A 20946-nucleotide genomic window follows, 5' to 3' on the forward strand; every position below is an offset into this window, starting at 1 on the left:
TCCCCATTAATTGCTCAAAATCCCTATTAATTGCCCATTAATGGCCCCAAATCCCCATTAATTGCCCCCAAACCCCATTAATGGCCCCCAAAACCCCATTAATGGCCCCCAAATCCCATTAATGGGCTTAAAATCCCCATTAATTGCTCATTAATGCCCATTAATGGCCCAAAAATCACCATTAATTGCCCCAAATTCCCCATTAATGACCCCAAATCCCCATTAATTGCCCCAAATCCCTATTAATTGCTCATTAATGCCCATTAATTGCCCCAAATCCCCATTAATGGCCACAAATTCCTCATTAATGGCCCCAAATCCCCATTAATGGCCCCCAAAACCCCATTAATGGCCCCAATTTTCCCATTAATGGCCCCAAATCCCATTAATGGCCCCAAAATCCCCATTTCTGACTCCCCCAAAGCCCCCAAAATCCCCATTTTTCTCCCCAAAATCCCCCTTTCTGCCCCCAAAAGTCCCCAAATCCCCCTTTCTGCCCCCAAAATCCCCATTTTTCTCCCCAAAATCCCCCTTTCTGCCCCCAAAAGTCCCCAAAATCCCCCTTTCTGACCCCAAAATCCCCACTTCTATCCCCCAAAATCACCATTTCTGCCCCCCATAAGTGCCCAAATCCGCATTTCTGACCCCAAAATCCCTATTTCTGATCCCGAAATCCCCATTTCTGCCCCCCAAAAGTCCCAAAATCCGCATTTTTTCCCCCAAATCCCCATTTCTGCCCCCCAAATCCCCCTTTCTGCCCCCAAAAGTCCCCAAAATCCCCATTTCTGAGCCCAAAATCCCCATTTCTGTCCCCCAAATCCCCATTTCTGCCCCCAAAATCCCCATTTCTGCCCCCCAAAAGTCCCCAAATCCCCATTTCTGCCCCCAAAATCCCCATTTTTCTCCCCAAAATCCCCCTTTCTGCCCCCAAAAGTCCCCAAAATCCCCCTTTCTGACCCCAAAATCCCCACTTCTATCCCCCAAAATCACCATTTCTGCCCCCCATAAGTGCCCAAATCCGCATTTCTGACCCCAAAATCCCTATTTCTGATCCCGAAATCCCCATTTCTGCCCCCCAAAAGTCACAAAATCCCCATTTTTTCCCCCAAATCCCCATTTCTGCCCCCCAAATCCCCCTTTCTGCCCCCAAAAGTCCCCAAAATCCCTATTTCTGAGCCCAAAATCCCCATTTCTGTCCCCCAAATCCCCATTTCTGCCCCCAAAATCCCCATTTTTCTCCCCAAAATCCCCCTTTCTGCCCCTAAATCCCTATTTCTGACCCCCCAAATCCCCATTTCTGCCCCCAAAAGTCCCCAAATCCCCATTTCTGCCCCCAAAATCCCCATTTCTGCCCCCAAAATCCCCACTTCTATCCCCCAAATCCCCATTTCTGCCCCCAAAATCCCCATTTCTGCACCCCAAAAGTCCCCAAAATTCCCATTTCTGCCCCCAAAATCCCCATTTTTCTCCCCCAAATCCCCCTTTCTGCCCCCAAAAGTCCCCAAAATCCCCCTTTTTGACCCCAAAATCCCCACTTCTATCCCCCAAAATCCCCATTTCTGCCCCCCATAAGTGCCCAAATCCGCATTTCTGACCCCAAAATCCCCATTTCTGATCCCGAAATCCCCATTTCTGCCCCCCAAAAGTCCCAAAATCCCCCTTTCTGCCCCCAAAATCCCCATTTTTCTCCCCAAAATCCCCATTTCTGCCCCCAAATCCCCATTTCTGCCCTCAAAATCCCCATTACTGACCAATAAATCCCCATTTCTGACCCCTAAATCCCCATTTCTGCCCCCAAATCCCCATTTCTACCCCCAAAATCCCCCTTTCTGCCCTCCAAAATTCCCCAAATCCCCATTTCTGCCCCCAAAATCCCCCTTTCTGCCCCCAAAAGTCCCAAAATCCCAGTTTCTGACCCCCAAAAACCCCATTTCTGTCCCCCAAAAGTGCCCAAATCCCCATTCCTGCCCCCAAAGTCCCCATTTCTGACCCCAAAATCCCCATTTTTCTCCCCAAAATCCCCATTTCTAATACCTCAAATCCCCATTTCTGCCCCCAAATCCCCATTTCTGCCCCCAAAATCCCCATTTCTGTCCCCCAAAAGTCTCCAAATCCCCATTTATGGGCCCCAAATCCCCATTTCTGCCCCCCAAAGTCCCAAAATCCCAGTTTCTGACCCCCAAAATCCCCATTTCTGCCCCCAAAAGTCCCCAAATCCCCATTTCTGCCCCCAAAATCCCCATTTTTCTCCCCAAAATCCCCATTTCTGCCCCCAAATCCCCAATTCTGTCCCCCAAAAGTCCCAAAATTCCAGATTCTGTCCCCCAAAATCTCCATTTCTGCCCCCAAAATCCCCATTTCTGCCCCCCAAAAGTGCCCAAATCCCCATTTCTGCCCCCAAAATCCCCATTTTTGCCCCCAAAATCCCCATTTTTCTCCCCAAAATCCCCATTTCTGCCCCCAAATCCCCATTTCTGCCCCCAAGTCCCCCTTTCTGACCCCAAAATCCCCATTTCTGACCCCAAAATCCCCATTTTTCTCCCCCTAAAGTCCCCAAATCGCCTTTTGTGCCCCCAAAATCCCCATTTTTCTCCCCAAAATCCCCCTTTCTGCCCCCAAAAGTCCCCCAAATCCCCCTTTCTGACCCCAAAATCCCCCTTTCTGCCCCCCAAATCCCCATTTCTGCCCCCAAAATCCCCATTTCTGACCCCTATATCACCATTTCTGCCCTCCAAAAGTCCCCAAAATCCCCCTTTCTGCCCCCAAAATCCCCATTTTTCTCCCCAAAATCCCCATTTCTGTCCCCCAAAAGTCCCCATATCCCCATTTCTCCCCCAAATCCCCATTTCTGCCCCCAAAATCCCCATTTCTGCCCCCCAAAAGAACCCAAATCCCCATTTCTGACCCCAAAATCCCCATTTTTCTCCCCCAAATCCCCATTTCTGCCCCCAAATCCCCAATTCTGTCCCCCAAAAGTCCCAAAATTCCAGTTTCTGTCCCCCCAAATCCCCATTTCTGCCCCCAAAATCCCCATTTTTCTCCCCAAAATCCCCCTTTCTGCCCCCAAAAGTCCCCAAATCTCCATTTCTGCCCCCAAAATCCCCATTTCTGCCCTGCAAAAGTCCCCCAAATCGCCATTTCTGTCCCCCAAAATCTCCATTTCTGCCCCCAAAATCCCCATTTCTGCCCCCCAAAAGTCCCAAAATCCCCATTTTTTCCCCCCAAATCCCCATTTTTGTCCCCCAGATCCCCATTTCTGCCCCAAAATCCCCATTTTTCTCCCCAAAAGTCCCCAAATCCCCATTTCTGACCCCAAAATCCCCATTTTTCTCCCCCAAATCCCCATTTGTGACCCACAAAAGCCCCCAAGTCTCCATTTCTGACCCCAAAATCCCCATTTTTCTCCCCAAAACCCCCCTTTCTGCCCCCAAAGCCCACCTGCGTCCCAGCAGCGCAGCCACGTTCTCCCTTGGCTCACAGATGTGCAAACGTCGCACGAGGGATCGCAGCGTGAAAAGGGACGGAGGCAGCGAGCCCTGAGGGGGCACCGACCCCAAAACGAGCCCAAGTGAGCCCAAAATGGCCACAAATGGACCCAAAATGGCCACAAATGGGCCCAAAATGGCCACAAATGGACCCGAAATGGACACAAATGGACCCAAAATGGCCACAAATGGACACAAAATGGTCACAAATGGACCCAAAATGGCCAGAAATGGTCACAAATTGACCCAAAATGGACACAAATGGACCCAAAATGGCCAGAAATGGTCACAAATGACCCCAAAATGGCCAGAAATGGACCCAAAATGGCCAGAAATGGTCACAAATGACCCAAAATGGCCATAAATGGACCCAAAATGGACACAAATGACCCCAAAATGGCCACAAATGTACCCAAAATGGACACAAATGGACATAAATGGACCCAAAATGGACCCAAATGGACACAAAATGGTCATAAATTGACACAAAATGGCCATAAATGGACCAAAATGGCCATAAATGGACACAAATGGACCCAAAATCAATACAAATGGACACAAATGGCCCCAAAATGGTCATATATGGACCCAAAATGGCCATAAATGGACCCAAAATGGACACAAATGGACACAAAATGGTCATAAATTGACCCAAAATGGCCATAAATGGACACAAATAACCCCAAAATGGTCACAAATGGACCCAAAATGGTCACAATTGAGCCCAAAATGGCCATAAATGGACCCAAAATGGACACAAATGGACACAAAATGGCCAGAAATGGTCACAAATGTCCCAAAATGGACCCAAATGGACACAAAATGGTCACAAATGGCCCCAAAATGGTCATAACTGGACCCAAAATGGCCATAAATGGACACAAATTGACCCAAAATGGTCACAAATGGACCCAAAATGGCCATAAATGGACACAAAATGGACATAAATGGACCCAAAATGGCCACAAATGGTCACAAATTGACCCAAAATGGCCATAAATGGACCCAAAATGGCCATAAATGGTCACAAATGACCCCAAAATGGCCATAAATGGACCCAAAATGGACACAAATGGTCACAAATTGTCCCAAAATGGCCACAAATGACCCCAAAATGGCCATAAATGGACCCAAAATGGCCATAAATTGACCCAAAAGGGTCATAAATGGACCCAAAATGGACACAAATGGACACAAATGACCCCAAAATGGTCACAAATTGACCCAAAATGGCCATAAATGGACCCAGAATGGCCATAAATGGTCACAAATGACCCCAAAATGGCCATAAATGGACCCAAAATGGTCACAAATGACCCCAAAATGGCCATAAATGACCATAAATGGACCCAAAATGGTCACAAATGGACACAAATGACCCCAAAATGGCCATAAATGGTCACAAATGGCCCCAAAATGGACCCAAAATGGCCATAAATGACCCCAAAATGGCCATAAATGGACCCAAAATGGACCCAAATCGATCCAAAATGGCCCTAAAATGGCCAAAAATGGCCACAAATGGACCCAAAATGAAACCAAATGACCACAAAATGGACACAAATGGACCCAAAATGGTCAAAAATGGTCACGAAATGGTCACAAGTGACCCCAAAATGGCCATAAATGGTCACAAATGACCCCAAAATGGCCATAAATGACCATAAATGGACCCAAAATGGACACAAATGGTCACAAATGACCCCAAAATGGTCACAATTGAGCCCAAAATGGCCACAAATGGACCCAAAATGGCCATAAATGGACCCAAAATGGACCCAAAATGGTCACAAATGTCCCAAAATGGACATAAATTGACCCAAAATGGCCACAATTGACCCCAAAATGGCCATAAATGGACCCAAAATGGACACAAATGGACACAAAATGGCCATAAATGGACACAAATGGACCCAAAATGGATACAAATGGACACAAATGGCCCAAAAATGGCCATAAATGGACCCAAAATGGACACAAATGACCGCAAAATGGCCATAAATGACCCCAAAATGGCCATAAATGGACCCAAAATGGACACAAATGGACACAAATGACCCCAAAATGGCCATAAATGGACCCAAAATGGCCATAAATGGTCACAAATGGTCACAAAATGGACCCAAAATGGCCATAAATGGACCCCAAAATGGCCATAAATGGTCACAAATGACCCCAAAATGGCCATAAATGGACCCAAAATGGCCATAAATGGTCACAAATGACCCCAAAATGGACCCAAAATGGTCACAAATGGACACAAATGGACACAAATGGACACAAATTGACCCAAAATGGCCATAAATGGACCCAAAATGGACACAAATGGACTAAAAATGGCCATAAATGGACACAAATGGACCCAAAATGGCCATAAATGGACACAAGTGACCCCAAAATGGCCATAAATGGACCCAAAATGGACACAAATGGACCCAAAAGGGCCATAAATGGACCCAAAATGGCCATAAATGGACACAAATTACACCAAAATGGTCATAATTGAGCCCAAAATGGCCACAAATGAACCCAAAATGGTCATAAATGGACCCAAAATGGACACAAATGGACCCAAAATGGTCATAAATGCACCCAAAATGGCCATAAATGGCCACAAATGGCCACAAATGGACACAAATGGACACAAATGACCCCAAAATGGCCATAAATGGACACAAATTGACGCAAAATGGCCATAAATGGACCGAAAACGGACACAATTGACCCCAAAATGGTCATAAATGGACCCAAAATGGCCATAAATGGACCCAAAATGGACACAAGTGACCCCAAAATGGCCCTAAAATGACCCTAAAATGACCCAAAATGACCCAAAATGGCCCAAATGGCCCCAAAAATGAACCCAAAATGGCCCGAAATGGCCAAAAATTGACCCCAAATGGCCCCAAATGGCCCCAAAATGGACCCAAAATGGCCCAAAATGTCCCAAAATATCCCAAAATGACCCAAAAATGACCCTAAAATAACCCAAAATGGCCCAAAATGGCCTCAAAACGGACCCAAAATGACCCAAAATGTCCCAAAATGTCCCCAAAATGTTCCAAAATTGACCTAAAATGGCCCAAAATGGCCAAAAATTGACCCAAAAATGTCCAAAAATGGACCCCAAATGGCCCCAAAATGGCCAAAAATGGCCCAAAATTGACCCAAAATTGACCCAAAATTTCCCAAAATGGCCCAAAATTGACCCAAAATGGCCCCAAAATGTCCCAAAATGTCCTAAAATGTCCCCAAAATGGCCCTAAAATGTCCCAAAATGTCCCAAAATGGACCCAAAATGGCCCTAAAATGTCCCAAAATGTCCCAAAATGTCCCCAAAATGGCCCTAAAATGTCCCAAAATGTCCCAAAATGGACCCAAAATGGACCTAAAATGTCCCAAAATGTCCCAAAATGGACCCAAAATGACCCTAAAATGGCCCAAAATGGCCCCAAAATGGCCCTAAAATGGCCGTAAAATGTCCCAAGATATCCCAAAATGGACCCAAATTGACCCAAAATGTCCCAAAATGGCCCCAAAATGGCCCCAAAATGACCCTAAAATGGCACAAAATGGCCAAAAATTGACCCAAAATGTCCCAAAATGGCCCCAAATGGACCCAAAATGGCCCAAAATTGACCCAAAATGGCCCCAAAATGGCCTCAAAATGGACCCAAAATGACCCAAAATGTCCCAAAATGTCCCCAAAATGTCCCAAAATGGACCCAAAATGGTCCCCAAAATGTCCCTAAAATGACCCTAAAATGGCCCCAAAATGTCCCAAAATGGCCCCAAAATGACCCTAAAATGACCCAAAATGTCCCAAAATGGCCTCAAAAGGACCCGAATGACCCCAAATAGATCCAAAATGGCCCCAAAATGGCCATAAATGGATCCAAAATGACCCTAAAATGTCCCCAAAATGTCCTGAAATGGACCCAAAATGTCCCAAAATGGCCTCAAAATGAACCCAAAATGGCCCCAAAATGGCCCCAAAAATGTCCCAAAATGGCCCTAAAATGGCCCTAAAATGGCCCCAAAATGCCCCTAAAATGTCCCAAAATGGCCCCAAAAGGACCCGAATGACCCCAAATAGATCCAAAATGGCCCTAAAATGGCCAAAAATTGACCCAAAATGTCCCAATATGTCCCCAAATTTCCCAAAATGTCCCAAAATTGTCTCAAAACGGCCCAAAACGGCCCCAAAATGACCCTAAAATGACCCAAAATGACCCTAAAATGTCCCAAATGGCACCAAAAATGAACCCAAAATCGTCCAAAATGTCCCAAAATGGCCCCAAAATGGCCATAGATGGATCCAAAATGACCCTAAAATGTCCCAAAATGTCCCAAAATGGACCCAAAATGACCCTAAAATGGCCCAAAATGGCCCCAAAACGGCCCTAAAATGGACCCAAAATGTCCCAAAATTTCCCAAAATGTCCCAAAATGGCCCTAAAATGACCCTAAAATGGACCCAAAATGGCCCAAAATGGCCCCAAAAATGTCCCAATATGTCCCAAAATGGACCCAAAATGGCCAAAAATGTCCCAAAATGGCCCCAAAATGAACCCAAAATGGTCCAAAATGTCCCAAAATGGACCCAAAATGGACCCAAATGTCCCAAAATGTCCCAAAATGGCCCCAAAATGACCCTAAAATGACCCAAAATGTCCCAAAATGGCCTCAAAAGGACCCGAATGACCCCAAATAGATCCAAAATGTCCCAAAATGGCCCAAAATGTCCCAAAATGGCCCCAAAATGGCCATAAATGGATCCAAAATGACCCTAAAATGTCCCCAAAATGTCCTGAAATGGACCCAAAATGTCCCAAAATGGCCCAAAATGGCCACAAAATGGACCAAAATGGCCAAAAATGGACCCAAAATGTCCCGAAATTTCCCAAGATGTCCCAAAATGGCCCCAAATGGACCCAAAATATCCCAAAATGGCCCAAAAATGTCCCAAAATGGCCCCAAAATGACCCTAAAATGACCCTAAAATGTCCCAAAATGACCCAAAATGGCCCCAAAATGACCCTAAAATGACCCTAAAATGGCCCTAAAATGGCCCTAAATGGACCCAAATGGCCCTAAAATGACCCTAAAATGTCCCAAAATGGCCCCAAAAGGACCCGAATGACCCCAAATAGATCCAAAATGGCCCTAAAATGGCCAAAAATTGACCCAAAATGTCCCAAAATGACCCCAAAATGGCCCCAAAATGACCCTAAAATGACCCTAAAATGGCCCCAAATGTCCCCAAATGTCACCTCCCCCCCCCCCCCGGTGCCCCCCATGTCACCTGTGGGGTGACGCGGCGCTGTGGGGTCCTGGGGCGACGGCAGCCGCGGCGACGTCCGCGTGGGCCCTATAGGGGCGTTTGTAGGGTCAGGGGGGCAATGGGGGCAATGGGGGAAATGGGGGCAATGGGGACAATGGGGTCAGTGGGGTCATTGGGGCAATGGGGACAATGGGGTCAATTGCATTTATGGGGTCAGAGGGGTCAATGGGGGAATTGGGGGCAATGGGATCAATGGGGGCATTGGGGGCTTTGGGGTCAATGCGGGCAATGGGGGATTGGGGGCAATGGGGTCAATGGGGTCAAAGGGGAATTGGGGGAATTGGGGTCAATGGGGGCAATGGGGACAATGGGGTCAGTGGGGTCGATAGGGGCAATGGGGGTAATAGGATCAATGGGGGCAATGGGGGCAATGGGGGAAATGGGGGCAATGGGGGCAATGGGGTCGGTGGAGTTTATGGAGTCAATGGGGTCAATGGGGTCAGTAGGATCAATGGGGTCAGTACGGACAATGGGGGCCATGGGGGCAATGGGGCCAATAGGGGCAATGGGGTCAAAGGGGAATTGGGGGAATTGGGGTCATTGGGGCAATAGGGACAATGGGGTCAGTGGGGTCAATGGGGGCAATGGGGGAAATGGGGACAATGGGGTCAATAGGGGAATTGGGGTCAATGGGGCCAAAGGGGAATTGGGGTCATTGGGGCAATGGGAGCAATGGGGTCAATTGCGTCTATGGGGTCAGTGGGGTCAATGGGGGAATTGGGGTCAGTGGGGTCAATGGGGTCAATGGGGGCAATGGAGGATTGGGGGAATTGGGGGCAATGGGGTCAATGGGGTCAATGGGGGCTTTGGGGTCAGTGGGGACAATGGGGTCAATAGGGGCAATGGGGGCAATGGGGTCAAAGGGGAATTGGGGGAAATGGGGGCAATGGAGGCTTTGGGGTCAGTGGGGTCAATGGGGGCAATGGGGGCAATGGGGGCAATGGGGGCATTGGGGGCTTTGGGGTCAATGGGGTCAATGCGGGCAATGGGGGATTGGGGGCAATGGGGGCAATGGGGTCAATGGGGTCAATGGGGGCTTTGGGGTCAATGGGGGAAATGGGGGCAATGGGGTCAATGGGGTTAATGGGGGAAATGGTGGAAATGGGGGAAATGGGGTCAATGGGGTCAGTGGGGACAATGGGGCCAATAGGGGCAATGGGGTCAATGGGGCCAAAGGGGAATTGGGGTCAATGGGGGCAATGGGGGCAATGGGGACAATGGGGTCTATAGGGGCAATGGGGGCAATGGGGGTAATAGGATCAATGGGGTCAATGGGGTCAGTAGGATCAATGGGGTCAGTAGGGACAATGGGGGCCATGGGGGCAATGGGGGAAATGGGGACACTGGGGGATTGGGGTCAGGGTGGTTAATGGGGTCAATGGGGGCAATGGGGCCAATAGGGTCATTAATGGGGTCAGTGGGGTCAGTGGGGACAATGGGGTCATTAATGGGGTCAGTGGGGTCAATGGGGTCAATAGGGTCATCAATGGGGTCAGTGGGGTCAATGGGGTCAGTGGGGACAATGGGGGCAATGGGGTCATTAATGGGGTCAGTGGGGACAATGGGGTCATTAATGGGGTCAGTGGGGACAATGGGGTCAATAGGGTCATCAATGAGGTCAGTGGGGGCAATGGGGGCAATGGGGGCAATGGGGTCGTCAATGGGGTCAGTAATGGGGTGGTCAATAGGGTCATTAATGGGGTTGTCAATCGGGTCGTTAATGGGCTCATTAATGGGGTCATTAGTAGGATAATTAATGGGGTCATAATGGGGTCATCAATGGGGTCAGTAATGGGGTCAGTAATGGGGTCGTCAATAGGGTCGTTAATGGGGTCGTCAATGGGGTCGTTAATGGGGTCGTTAATGGGGTCGTCAATGGGGTCGTTAATGGGGTCATTAATGGGGTCGTTAATGAGGTCATTAATGGGGTCGTTCATGGGGTCGTTAATGGGGTCGTCAATGGGGTCGTCAATGGGTTCATTAATAGGGTAATTAATAGGGTCATGATGGGGTCATCAACGGGGTCGTTACTGGGGTCATTAATAGGGTAATTAACGGGGACGTCAATGGGGTCATTAATCGGGTTGTCAATAGGGTCGTTAATGGGGTCGTCAATGAGGTCGTTAATGGGGACATCAATGGGGTCATCAATGGGGTCATTAAAAGGGTAATTAACGGGGACGTCAATGGGGTCATTAACGGGGTCGTTAATGAGGTCATTAATGGGGTCGTCAATGGGGTCAGTAACGGGGTCATTAATGGGGTCACTATAGGATAATTAATGGGGTCATAATGGGGTCGTCAATATGGTCAGTAATGGGGTGGTCAATAGGGTCGTTAATGGGGTCATTAATGGGGTCGTCAATGGGGTCATCAACGGGGTCATCAATGGGGTCGTTAATGGGGCCATCCATGTGGCCGCTCCCGGGGCAATTAACGGCTTCGTTAAGGGGGTAATTAATGAGTGAGGAGGCCCACCTTGTGCAGCCGCGTGCGGTACTTGTTGATGGGGTCGTTAATGGGGTCGTTATAGGACAATTAATGGGGTCATCAACGGGGCCATCAATGGGGTCGTTAATGGGGCCATCCATGGGGCCGCTCCCGGGGCAATTAACGGCTTCGTTAAGGGGGTAATTAATGAGTGAGGAGGCCCACCTTGTGCAGCCGCGTGCGGTACTTGTTGATGGGGTCGTTAATGGGGTCGTTATAGGATAATTAATGGGGTCATCAATGGGGTCAGTAATGGGGTCGTCAATAGCGTCGTTAATGGGGTCTTCAATGGGGTCATCAATGGGGTCGTTACTGGGGTCATTAATAGGGTAATTAACGGGGACGTCAATGGGGTCATTAATGGGGTCGTCAATAGGGTCGTTAATGGGGTCGTCAATGAGGTCGTTAATGGGGACATCAATGGGGTCATCAATGGGGTCATTAATAGGGTAATTAACGAAGACGTCAATGGGTTCATTAATGGGGTCGTTAATGAGGTCATTAATGGGGTCGTCAATGGGGTCAGTAATGGGGTCATTAATGGGGTCGTCAATGGGGTCATTAAGGGGTCATCAATGGGGTCGTTAACGGGCTCATTAATGGGCTCATTAATAGGATAATTAATGGGGTCATAATGGGGTCATCAACGTGGTCATCAACGGGGTCAGTAATCGGGTGGTCAATAGCGTCGTTAATGGGGTCATAATGGGGTCATAATGGGGTCATTAATGGGGTCATAATGGGGCCATCAATGGGGTCGTTAATGGGGCCATCCATGTGGCCGTTCCCGGGGCAATTAACGGCTTCGTTAAGGGGGTAATTAATGAGTGAGGAGGCCCACCTTGTGCAGCCGCGTGCGGTACTTGGCCAGCTGGTGGCGGTCGAAGGCGGCGAAGCTGAGGGTCAGGGAGTCGCGCAGGCAGCGCGGGAACGGGGACAGCTGGTGGGGGGGGGGGGTCAGCGCCTAAAGGGGGGGGGAGGGGGAGAGCGTGAGAGGGACGCAACGACGCAACGACGCAACAACACAACGATATGAAGACACAATGACACAACGACGCGATGATACAATGATGTGATGATGTAATGAATGGGAATGGGGAGAGATGAGAGGGGTGGGGGCTGAGAGCCTGGGGGGGGACACAGCGTCACAACGACACAACGACACAACAACACAACGATACAACGATATAAAGTCACAACGACGCAATGATGTAATGAATGGGAATGGGGAGAGATGGGGGGGGGCAGAGCGTGAGAGTGATGCAACGACGCAACGATACAATGACACAACGACACAACGACACAACGATATGAAGACACAACGACGCAACAATGCAATGATACAATGATATAATGATGTAATGATGCAATAGAAGGGAATGGGGAGAGATGGGGGGGCAGAGTGTGAGAGTGACGCAACGACGCAACGACACAACGACACAACGATACAACGACACAACGACACAACGACACAACAATACAACGACACGACGACACAATGATACAATGATATAAGAACACAACGATACAACGACACAATAGAAAGGAATGGGGAGAGATGAGAGGGGTGGGGGCTGAGAGCCTGGGGGGGGACACAGCGTCACAACGACACAACGACACAACGACACAACGACACAACGACACAACGACACAGTGATACAACGACATAATGACACAACGACACAACGACACAATGATATAATGATATAACGAAAGGGAATGCGGAGAGATGAGGGGGGGGCAGAGTGTGAGAGTGACGCAACAACACAACGACACAATGACACAACGATACAACGATATGAAGACACAACGATGCGATGATACAATGATGTAATGATGTAATGAATGGGAATGGGGAGAGATGGGGGGGGTGAGAGCCTGGGGGGGGGGGGCAGAGCGTGAGAGTGACGCAACGACACAACGACGCAACGACACAACGACACAACGACACAATGACACGATGACACAATGACATGATGACACAATGACACAATAGAGGGGAACAGGGACAGTTGGTGGGGGGGGGGTCAGCGCCTAAAGGGGGGGGGAGGGGGAGAGCGTGAGAGGGACGCAACGACGCAACGACGCAACGACACAACGATACAACGATATGAAGACACAACGACACAACGACGCGATGATACAATGATGTAATGATGTAATGAATGGGAATGGGGAGAGATGGGGGGGTGAGAGCGGGGGGGGGGCAGAGCGTAAGAGTGACGCAACGACACAACACAACGATACAGCGACACAACGACACAACAACACGACGACACAACAACAAAACAACAAAATGATATAAGAACACAACGATACAACGACACAATAGAAAGGAATGGGGAGAGATGGGGGGGGTGGGGGCTGAGAGCCTGGGGGGGGACACAGCGTCACAACGACACAAAGACACAACGACACAACGACACAATGACACAACGATACAACGACACAATGGTACAATGATATAAAGACACAATGAGACAATGACACAATAAAAGGGAATGGGGGGGGGGCCTGAGAGCCTGTGGGGGAACACAGCATCACAACGACACAACCACACAACAACACAACGACACAACGACACGATGATACTATGATACAACAAAAGGGAATGGGGAGAGATTTGAGGGGGGGGGGGGTGAGAGCCTGTGGGGGGGGGGGGGAGAGTATGAGAGTGACACAATGACACAATGATACAACAACACAACGACACAACAACACGACGCAACGACCCAACACCACAACGACACAACGACGAGACACAACGACACAACGACACAACCTTGTGGGGGGCATGGGGGGGGGAGAAGGGGAGTGGGGATGGAAGGGAGGGAAAGGGAGGGAATGGGGGGGGTGGGGGGGATATGGGGATATGGGGGGAATAGGGGGGGGTGGGGGGGAATATGGGGGATTTAGGGGGATATGGGGGGATTTTGGGGGAATATGGGGGAATATGGGGAATATGGGGGGATATGGGGGAATATGGGGGAAAATGGGGGGATATGGGGGGGATATGGGGGGTATAGGGGGGTAGGGGGGATTTAGAAGGAATTTGGGGGGATATGGGGGGATTTAGGGGGATATGGGGGGGATATGGGGGAGATATGGGGGGGATTTTGGGGGATATAGGGGGGAAATGGGGAAGGGGGAGATATGGGGGGATATGGGGGGGGTTTGGGGGGATATGGGGTGTATGGGGGGGATTTGGGGGGAATAAAGGGAAATGGGGAGGATATGGGGGATGGGGGGGGAAATGGGGGGGATATGGGGGTATATGGGGGGATATGGGGGGGGATATGGGGAAATGGGGGGATATGGGGGGATATGGGGGGATTTAGAGGGATATGGGGGAATATGGGGTGATATGGGGGGATATGGGGGATATGGGGGGGGATGGGGGGGAGTATGGGGGGATACGGGGGGGATATGGGGGATTTAGGGGGGATATGGGGGGGATATGGGGAAATGGGGGGATATGGGGAGATATGGGGGGATTTAGAGGCATATGGGGGAATATGGGGGGATATGGGGGGGTTGGGAAGGGGTAGGGGGGATTTAGGGGGATATGGGGGGGATATGGGGGGTATAGGGGGGTTGGGGGGAAATAAGGGGGATATGGGGGGGATATGGGGGATGGGGGAGATATGGGGGGGATATGGGGGGATATGGGGGATATGGGGGGATATGGGGAGATATGGGGGGATATGGGGGGATATGGGGGGTATGGGGGGGATTTGGGGGGAATAAAGGGAAATGGGGGGATATGGGGGATGGGGGGGATATGGGGGGGATATGGGGGGATATGGGGAGTATAGGGGGGGATGGGGGGAGTAAGGGGAAATGGGGGGGGATATGGGGAAATGGGGGGCATATAGAGTGGGTATGGGGGATGGGAGGGTGATGGGAGGGGATATGGGGGGATATGGGGGATATAGGGGGGATATAAGGGGGGTGGGGGGGAGTAAGAGGAAATGGGGGGGGCTATGGGGGATATGGGAGAATATGGGGGAATATGGGGGGATATGGGGGGATATGGGGGGATATGGGGGAATATGGGGGGATTTAGGGGGATATGGGGGGTTTGGGGGGGATTTGGGGGGAATAAAGGGAAATGGGGAGGATATGGGGGATGGGGGGGGAAATGGGGGGGATATGGGGGTATATGGGGGGATATGGGGGGGGATATGGGGAAATGGGGGGATATGGGGGGATATGGGGGGATTTAGAGGGATATGGGGGAATATGGGGTGATATGGGGTGGATATGGGGGATATAGGGGGGGTGGGGGGGAGTAAGGGGAAATGGGGGGGGGGATATGGGGGGATTTAGGGGAATATGGGGGGATATGGGGGGATATGGGGGATATGGGGGAATATGGGGGGATATGATGGATATGGGGGATATGGGGGATATGGGGGATATGGGGGATATGGGGGATATGGGGGAAAATATGGGGAAATGGGAAAATATGGGGGGAAATGGGGGGGGGATATGGGGAAATGGGGGGGATATAGAGGGGGTGGGGGGATATGGGGGGATATGGGGGGATATGGGGGATTGTTTGGGGTCCGCCCCACCTGGAAGAAGCGCGGCACGGCCACCCAATCGCAGGGCAGGCGGACGACGGCCCCGAAATACCGGCGCAGGTGGGGGCGGCACGGCGCCAAGATGGCCGCCAGCGCCAGCAGGAAGCAGCTGACCCAGCGCTGGCCAAGATGGCGGCGGGCGTAAAGGGCAACCTGTGGGGCAATGGGGGAAATGGGGGCAATGGGGGAAATGGGGGCAATGGGGGCAATGGGGGAAATGGGGGCAATGGGGGAAATGGGGGCAATGGGGGCAATGGGGGAAATGGGGGCAATGGGGGGCAATGGGGGCAATGGGGGAAATGGGGGCAATGGGGGCATTGGGGGCAATGGGGGCAATGGGGGAAATGGGGGCAATGGGGGCAATGGGGGCAATGGGGGCAATGGGGGCAATGGGGGCAATGGGGGCATTGGGGGCAATGGGGGCATTGGGGGCAATGGGGGCAATGGGGGAAATGGGGGCAATGGGGACAATGGGGGAAATGGGGACAATGGGGACAATGGGGGAAATGGGGACAATGGGGGCAATGGGGGAAATGGGGGCAATGGGGGCAATGGGGGCAATGGGGGCAATGGGGGCAATGGGGGAAATGGGGGCAATGGGGGGCAATGGGGGCAATGGGGGAAATGGGGGCAATGGGGGCAATGGGGGAAATGGGGGCAATGGGGGCAATGGGGGCATTGGGGGCATTGGGGGCATTGGGGGAAATGGGGGAAATGGGGGCAATGGGGGCAATGGGGGCAATAGGGCCATCAATGGGGTCAGTGGGGTCAGTGGGCCATCAATGGGGTCAATGGGGTCAGTATGGGCATCAATGGGGTCAATGGGGTCAATGGGGTCAATGGGGGCAATGGGGGCATTGGGGGGATTGGGGTCAATGGGGTCAGTGGGGTCAGTAGGGTCAGTAGGGCCATCAATAGGGTCAGTGGGGTCAGTGGGGTCAATGGGGTCAGTGGGGCCATCAATGGGGTCTTTGGGGTCAGTGGGCCATCAATAGGATCAATAGGGTCAATGGGGTCGGTGGGGCCATCAGTGGGTTCAATGGGATCAATGGGGTCAGTAGGGCCATCAATACGGTCAGTGGGGTCAGTGGGGTCAATGGGGTCAATAGGGCCATCAATGGGGTAAATGGGGTCCGTAGGGTCAGTAGGGCCATCAATAGGGTCAATGGGGTCAGTGGGGTCAATGGGGTCAGTAGGGCCATCAATGGGGTAAATGGGGTCAATGGGGCCAACAATGGGGTCAGTGGAGCCAAAATGGGGTCAGTGGGGTCAATGGGGTCAGTAGGCCCATCAATAGGGTCAGTGGGGTCAATGGGGCCATCAGTGGGGCCATCAATGGGTTCAATGGGGTTAGTGGGGTCAATAGGGCCATCAATGGGGTCACTGGGGTCAATGGGGTCAGTGGGGCCGTCAATGGGGTCAGTAGGGCCATCAATAGGATCAATGGGGTCAGTGGGGTGAGTGGGGCCATCAATAGGATCAATGGGGTCAATGGGGTCAGTAGGGCCATCAATGGGGTCAATGGGGTCAATGGGGTCAATAGGTCCATCAATGGGGTCAATGGGATCAATGGGGCCAACAATGGGGTCAGTGGAGCCAACATGGGGTCAGTGGGGTCAATGGGGTGAGTGGGGCCATTAATGGGGTCAGTAGGGCCATCAATGGGGTCACTGGGGTCAATGGGGTCAGTGGGGCCGTCAATGGGGTCAGTAGGGCCATCAATAGGATCAATGGGGTCAGTGGGGTGAGTGGGGCCATCAATAGGATCAATGGGGTCAATGGGGTCAGTAGGGCCATCAATGGGGTCAATGGGGTCAATGGGGTCAATAGGTCCATCAATGGGGTCAATGGGGTCAATGGGGCCAACAATGGGGTCAGTGGAGCCAACATGGGGTCAGTGGGGTCAATGGGGTGAGTGGGGCCATTAATGGGGTCAGTAGGGCCATCAATGGGGTCACTGGGGTCAATGGGGTCAGTGGGGCCGTCAATGGGGTCAGTAGGGCCATCAATAGGATCAATGGGGTCAGTGGGGTGAGTGGGGCCATCAATAGGATCAATGGGGTCAATGGGGTCAGTAGGGCCATCAATGGGGTCAATGGGGTCAATGGGGTCAATAGGTCCATCAATGGGGTCAATGGGGTCAATGGGGCCAACAATGGGGTCAGTGGAGCCAACATGGGATCAGTGGGGTCAATGGGGTGAGTGGGGCCATTAATGGGGTCAGTAGGGCCATCAATGGGGTCAGTGGGGTCAATGGGGTCAGTGGGGCCATCAATGGGGTCAGTGGGGCCATCAATGGGTTCAATGGGGTTAGTGGGGTCAATAGGGCCACCAATGGGTTCAATGGGGTCAATGGGGTCATTAGGGTCATCAATAGGATCAATGGGGTCAATGGGGTCAATGGGGCCATCTATAGGATCAAGGGGGACAACGGGGTCAGTAGGGCCATAAATGCAGTCAATGGGGCCAATGGGATCAATGGGATCAATGGGGTCAATAGGATCAATGGGGTCAATGGGGTCTATGGGGTCAGTAGGGGCACCAATGGGGTCAATGGGGTCAATAGGGCCATCAATGGGGTCAATGGGGTCAGTGGGGCCATCAATGGAGTTAGTGGGGTCGGTGGGCCATTAATGGGGTCAATGGGGTCAATAGGGCCATCAATAGGGTCAATGGGGTCAGTAGGGCCACCAATGGGGTCAGTGGGGCCATCAATGGGGTCAATGGGGACAATAGGGCCATCAATAGGGTCAATGGGGTCAGTGGGGCCATCAATGGGGTCAGTAGGGCCATCAATGGGTTCAATGGGGTCAATGGGGTCAATGGGGCCAAAATGGGGTCAGTGGGGTTAGTGGGGTCAACAGGGCCACCAATGGGGTCAGTGGGGTCAGTGGGGTGAGTGGGGCCATCAATAGGATCAATGGGGTCAATGGGGTCAGTAGGGCCATAAATGCAGTCAATGGGGTCAGTGGGGCCATCAATGGAGTTAGTGGGGTCGGTGGGGGCATCAATGGGGTCAGTGGGGCCAAAATGGGGTCAGTAGGGCCATCAATGGGGTCAATGGGGTCAATGGGGTCAGTAGGACCAAAATGGCGGCAGTGGGGTCAATGGGGTCAGTAGGGCCATCAATGGGGTCAATAGGGCCATCAATGGGGTCAGTGGGGTCAATAGGGCCATCAATGGGGTCAGTGGGGTCAGTGGGGCCATCAATGGGGTCAGTGGGGCCAAAATGGGGTCAGTGGGGTCAATGGGGTCAATAGGGCCATCAATGGGGTCAATGGGGTCAATAGGGCCATAAATGGGGTCAATGGGGTCAATAGGGCCATCAATGGGGTCAGTGGGGTCAATAGGGCCATCAATGGGGTCAGTGGGCTCAGTGGGCCATTAATGGGGTCAGTGGGGTCAATGGGGTCAGTAGGGCCATCAATGGGGTCAGTGTGCTCAGTGGGCCATTAATGGGGTCAGTGGGGTCAGTAGGGCCAAAATGGAGTCAGTGGGGTCAATGGGGTCAGTAGGGCCATCAATGGGGTCAGTGGGGTGAGTGGGGCCGTTACCTGCAGGGGGAATTCGGGGCTGTGCGGAGCCACGGCGGCGCTGAGATCCCGCAGGCGCTGGCGCAGTTCGGGGCCGTCGCACTGTAGGGCCGAGCAGGCGGCCGACACCAGGGCCAGCTGTGGGGTTATGGGGTCAATGGGGTCAAGGGGGGCAGAGGGGTCAGTGGGGGCAATGGGGGCAATGGGGGAATTGGGGGCAGAGGGGGAATTGGGGTCAATGGGGTCTATGGGGTCAATGGGGTCAATGGGGTCAATGGGGGCTGTGGGGGAATTGGGGGGAATTGGGGGCATTGGGGGAATTGGGGTCAATGGGGTCAATGGAGGAATTGGGGTCAATGGGGTCTATGGGGTCAGTGGGGTCAATGGGGGCTGTGGGGGAATTGGGGGAATTGGGGGAATTGAGGGTATTGGGGTCAATGGGGGAATTGGGATCAGACGGGGGAATTGGGGTCAGTGGGGGCAATGGGGTCAATGGGGTCAATGGGGTCAATGGAGGAATTGGGGTCAATGGGGTCAGTGGGGTCAATGGGGTCAATGGCATCAGTGAGGTCACTGGGGTCAATGGAGGAATTGGGGTCAATGGGGGCAATGGGGTCAATGGGGTCAGTGGGGTCAATGGGGTCAATGGGGGAATTGGGGTCAATGGGGGCATTGGGGGAATTGGGGGAATTGGGGAAATCGGGGGAATTGAGGGTATTGGGGTCAATGGGGGAATTGGGGTCAATGGGGTCAATGGGGGAATTGGGGTAATGGGGTCAGGGGGGTCAGTGGGGGAATTGGAGTCAAAGGGGGCTTTGGGGTCAATGGGGGCGTTGGGGGAATTGGGGTCAATGGGGTCAATGGGGGTTGTGGGGTAAATGGGGTGAATGGGGGAATTGGGGTCAATGGGGTCAGCGGGGTCAGTGGGGGCAATGGGGAAGATTCGGGGTCTATGGGGACATTGGGGTCATTGGGGTCAATGGGGACCATGGGGTCAATGGGGGAATTGGGGTCAATGCGGGACTTTTGGGGTCAATGGGGTGGATGGGGTCAATGGGATCAATGGGAGACATTTAAGGTCTATGGTGACACTGGGGTCAGTGGGGTCAATGGGGTCAGTAGGGTCTGTGGGGTCAATGGGGTCGATGGGGGGCATTTGGGGTCTATGGGGTCAATGGGGACAATGGGGCCAATAGGGTCAATGGGGTCTATGGAGGACATTTGGGGTCAATGGGGACAACATTGGGGTCAATGGGGGACATTTGGGGTCTATGGGGCCAATAGGATCAATGGGGTCAATGGGGTCAATGCGGGCATTGGGGTGAATTGGGGACATTTGGGGTCTATGGGGACACTGGGGTCAATGGGGTCAATGGGGATCAATAGGGTCCATGGGGGCAATAGGATCAATGGGGGACATTTGGGGTCAATGGGGTCAATAGGGTCAATGGGGTCAATGGAGCGAATGGGGTCAATAGGGTCAATGGGGGACATTTGGGGTCAATGGG

General features: G+C 51.9%; 1 protein-coding gene across 1 annotated transcript in view; it reads right to left on the reverse strand.

Annotated features, from left to right (window-relative positions):
* LOC149913294 (telomerase protein component 1-like) overlaps nt 1-20946 on the reverse strand; it is a 53424-nt gene that overhangs the window by 29497 nt on the left and 2981 nt on the right. Inside the window, 5 exon segments of the mRNA XM_090130229.1 lie at nt 3439-3536; nt 8791-8856; nt 12161-12283; nt 15897-16058; nt 19460-19576. Of these exon segments, the coding sequence (XP_089986355.1) occupies nt 3439-3536; nt 8791-8856; nt 12161-12283; nt 15897-16058; nt 19460-19576 (566 nt within the window).

Source organism: Phasianus colchicus, chromosome 39, assembly GCF_987193195.1.
Source record: "Phasianus colchicus chromosome 39, bPhaCol1.hap1.1, whole genome shotgun sequence".
Taxonomy (NCBI): Eukaryota; Metazoa; Chordata; class Aves; order Galliformes; family Phasianidae; genus Phasianus; species Phasianus colchicus.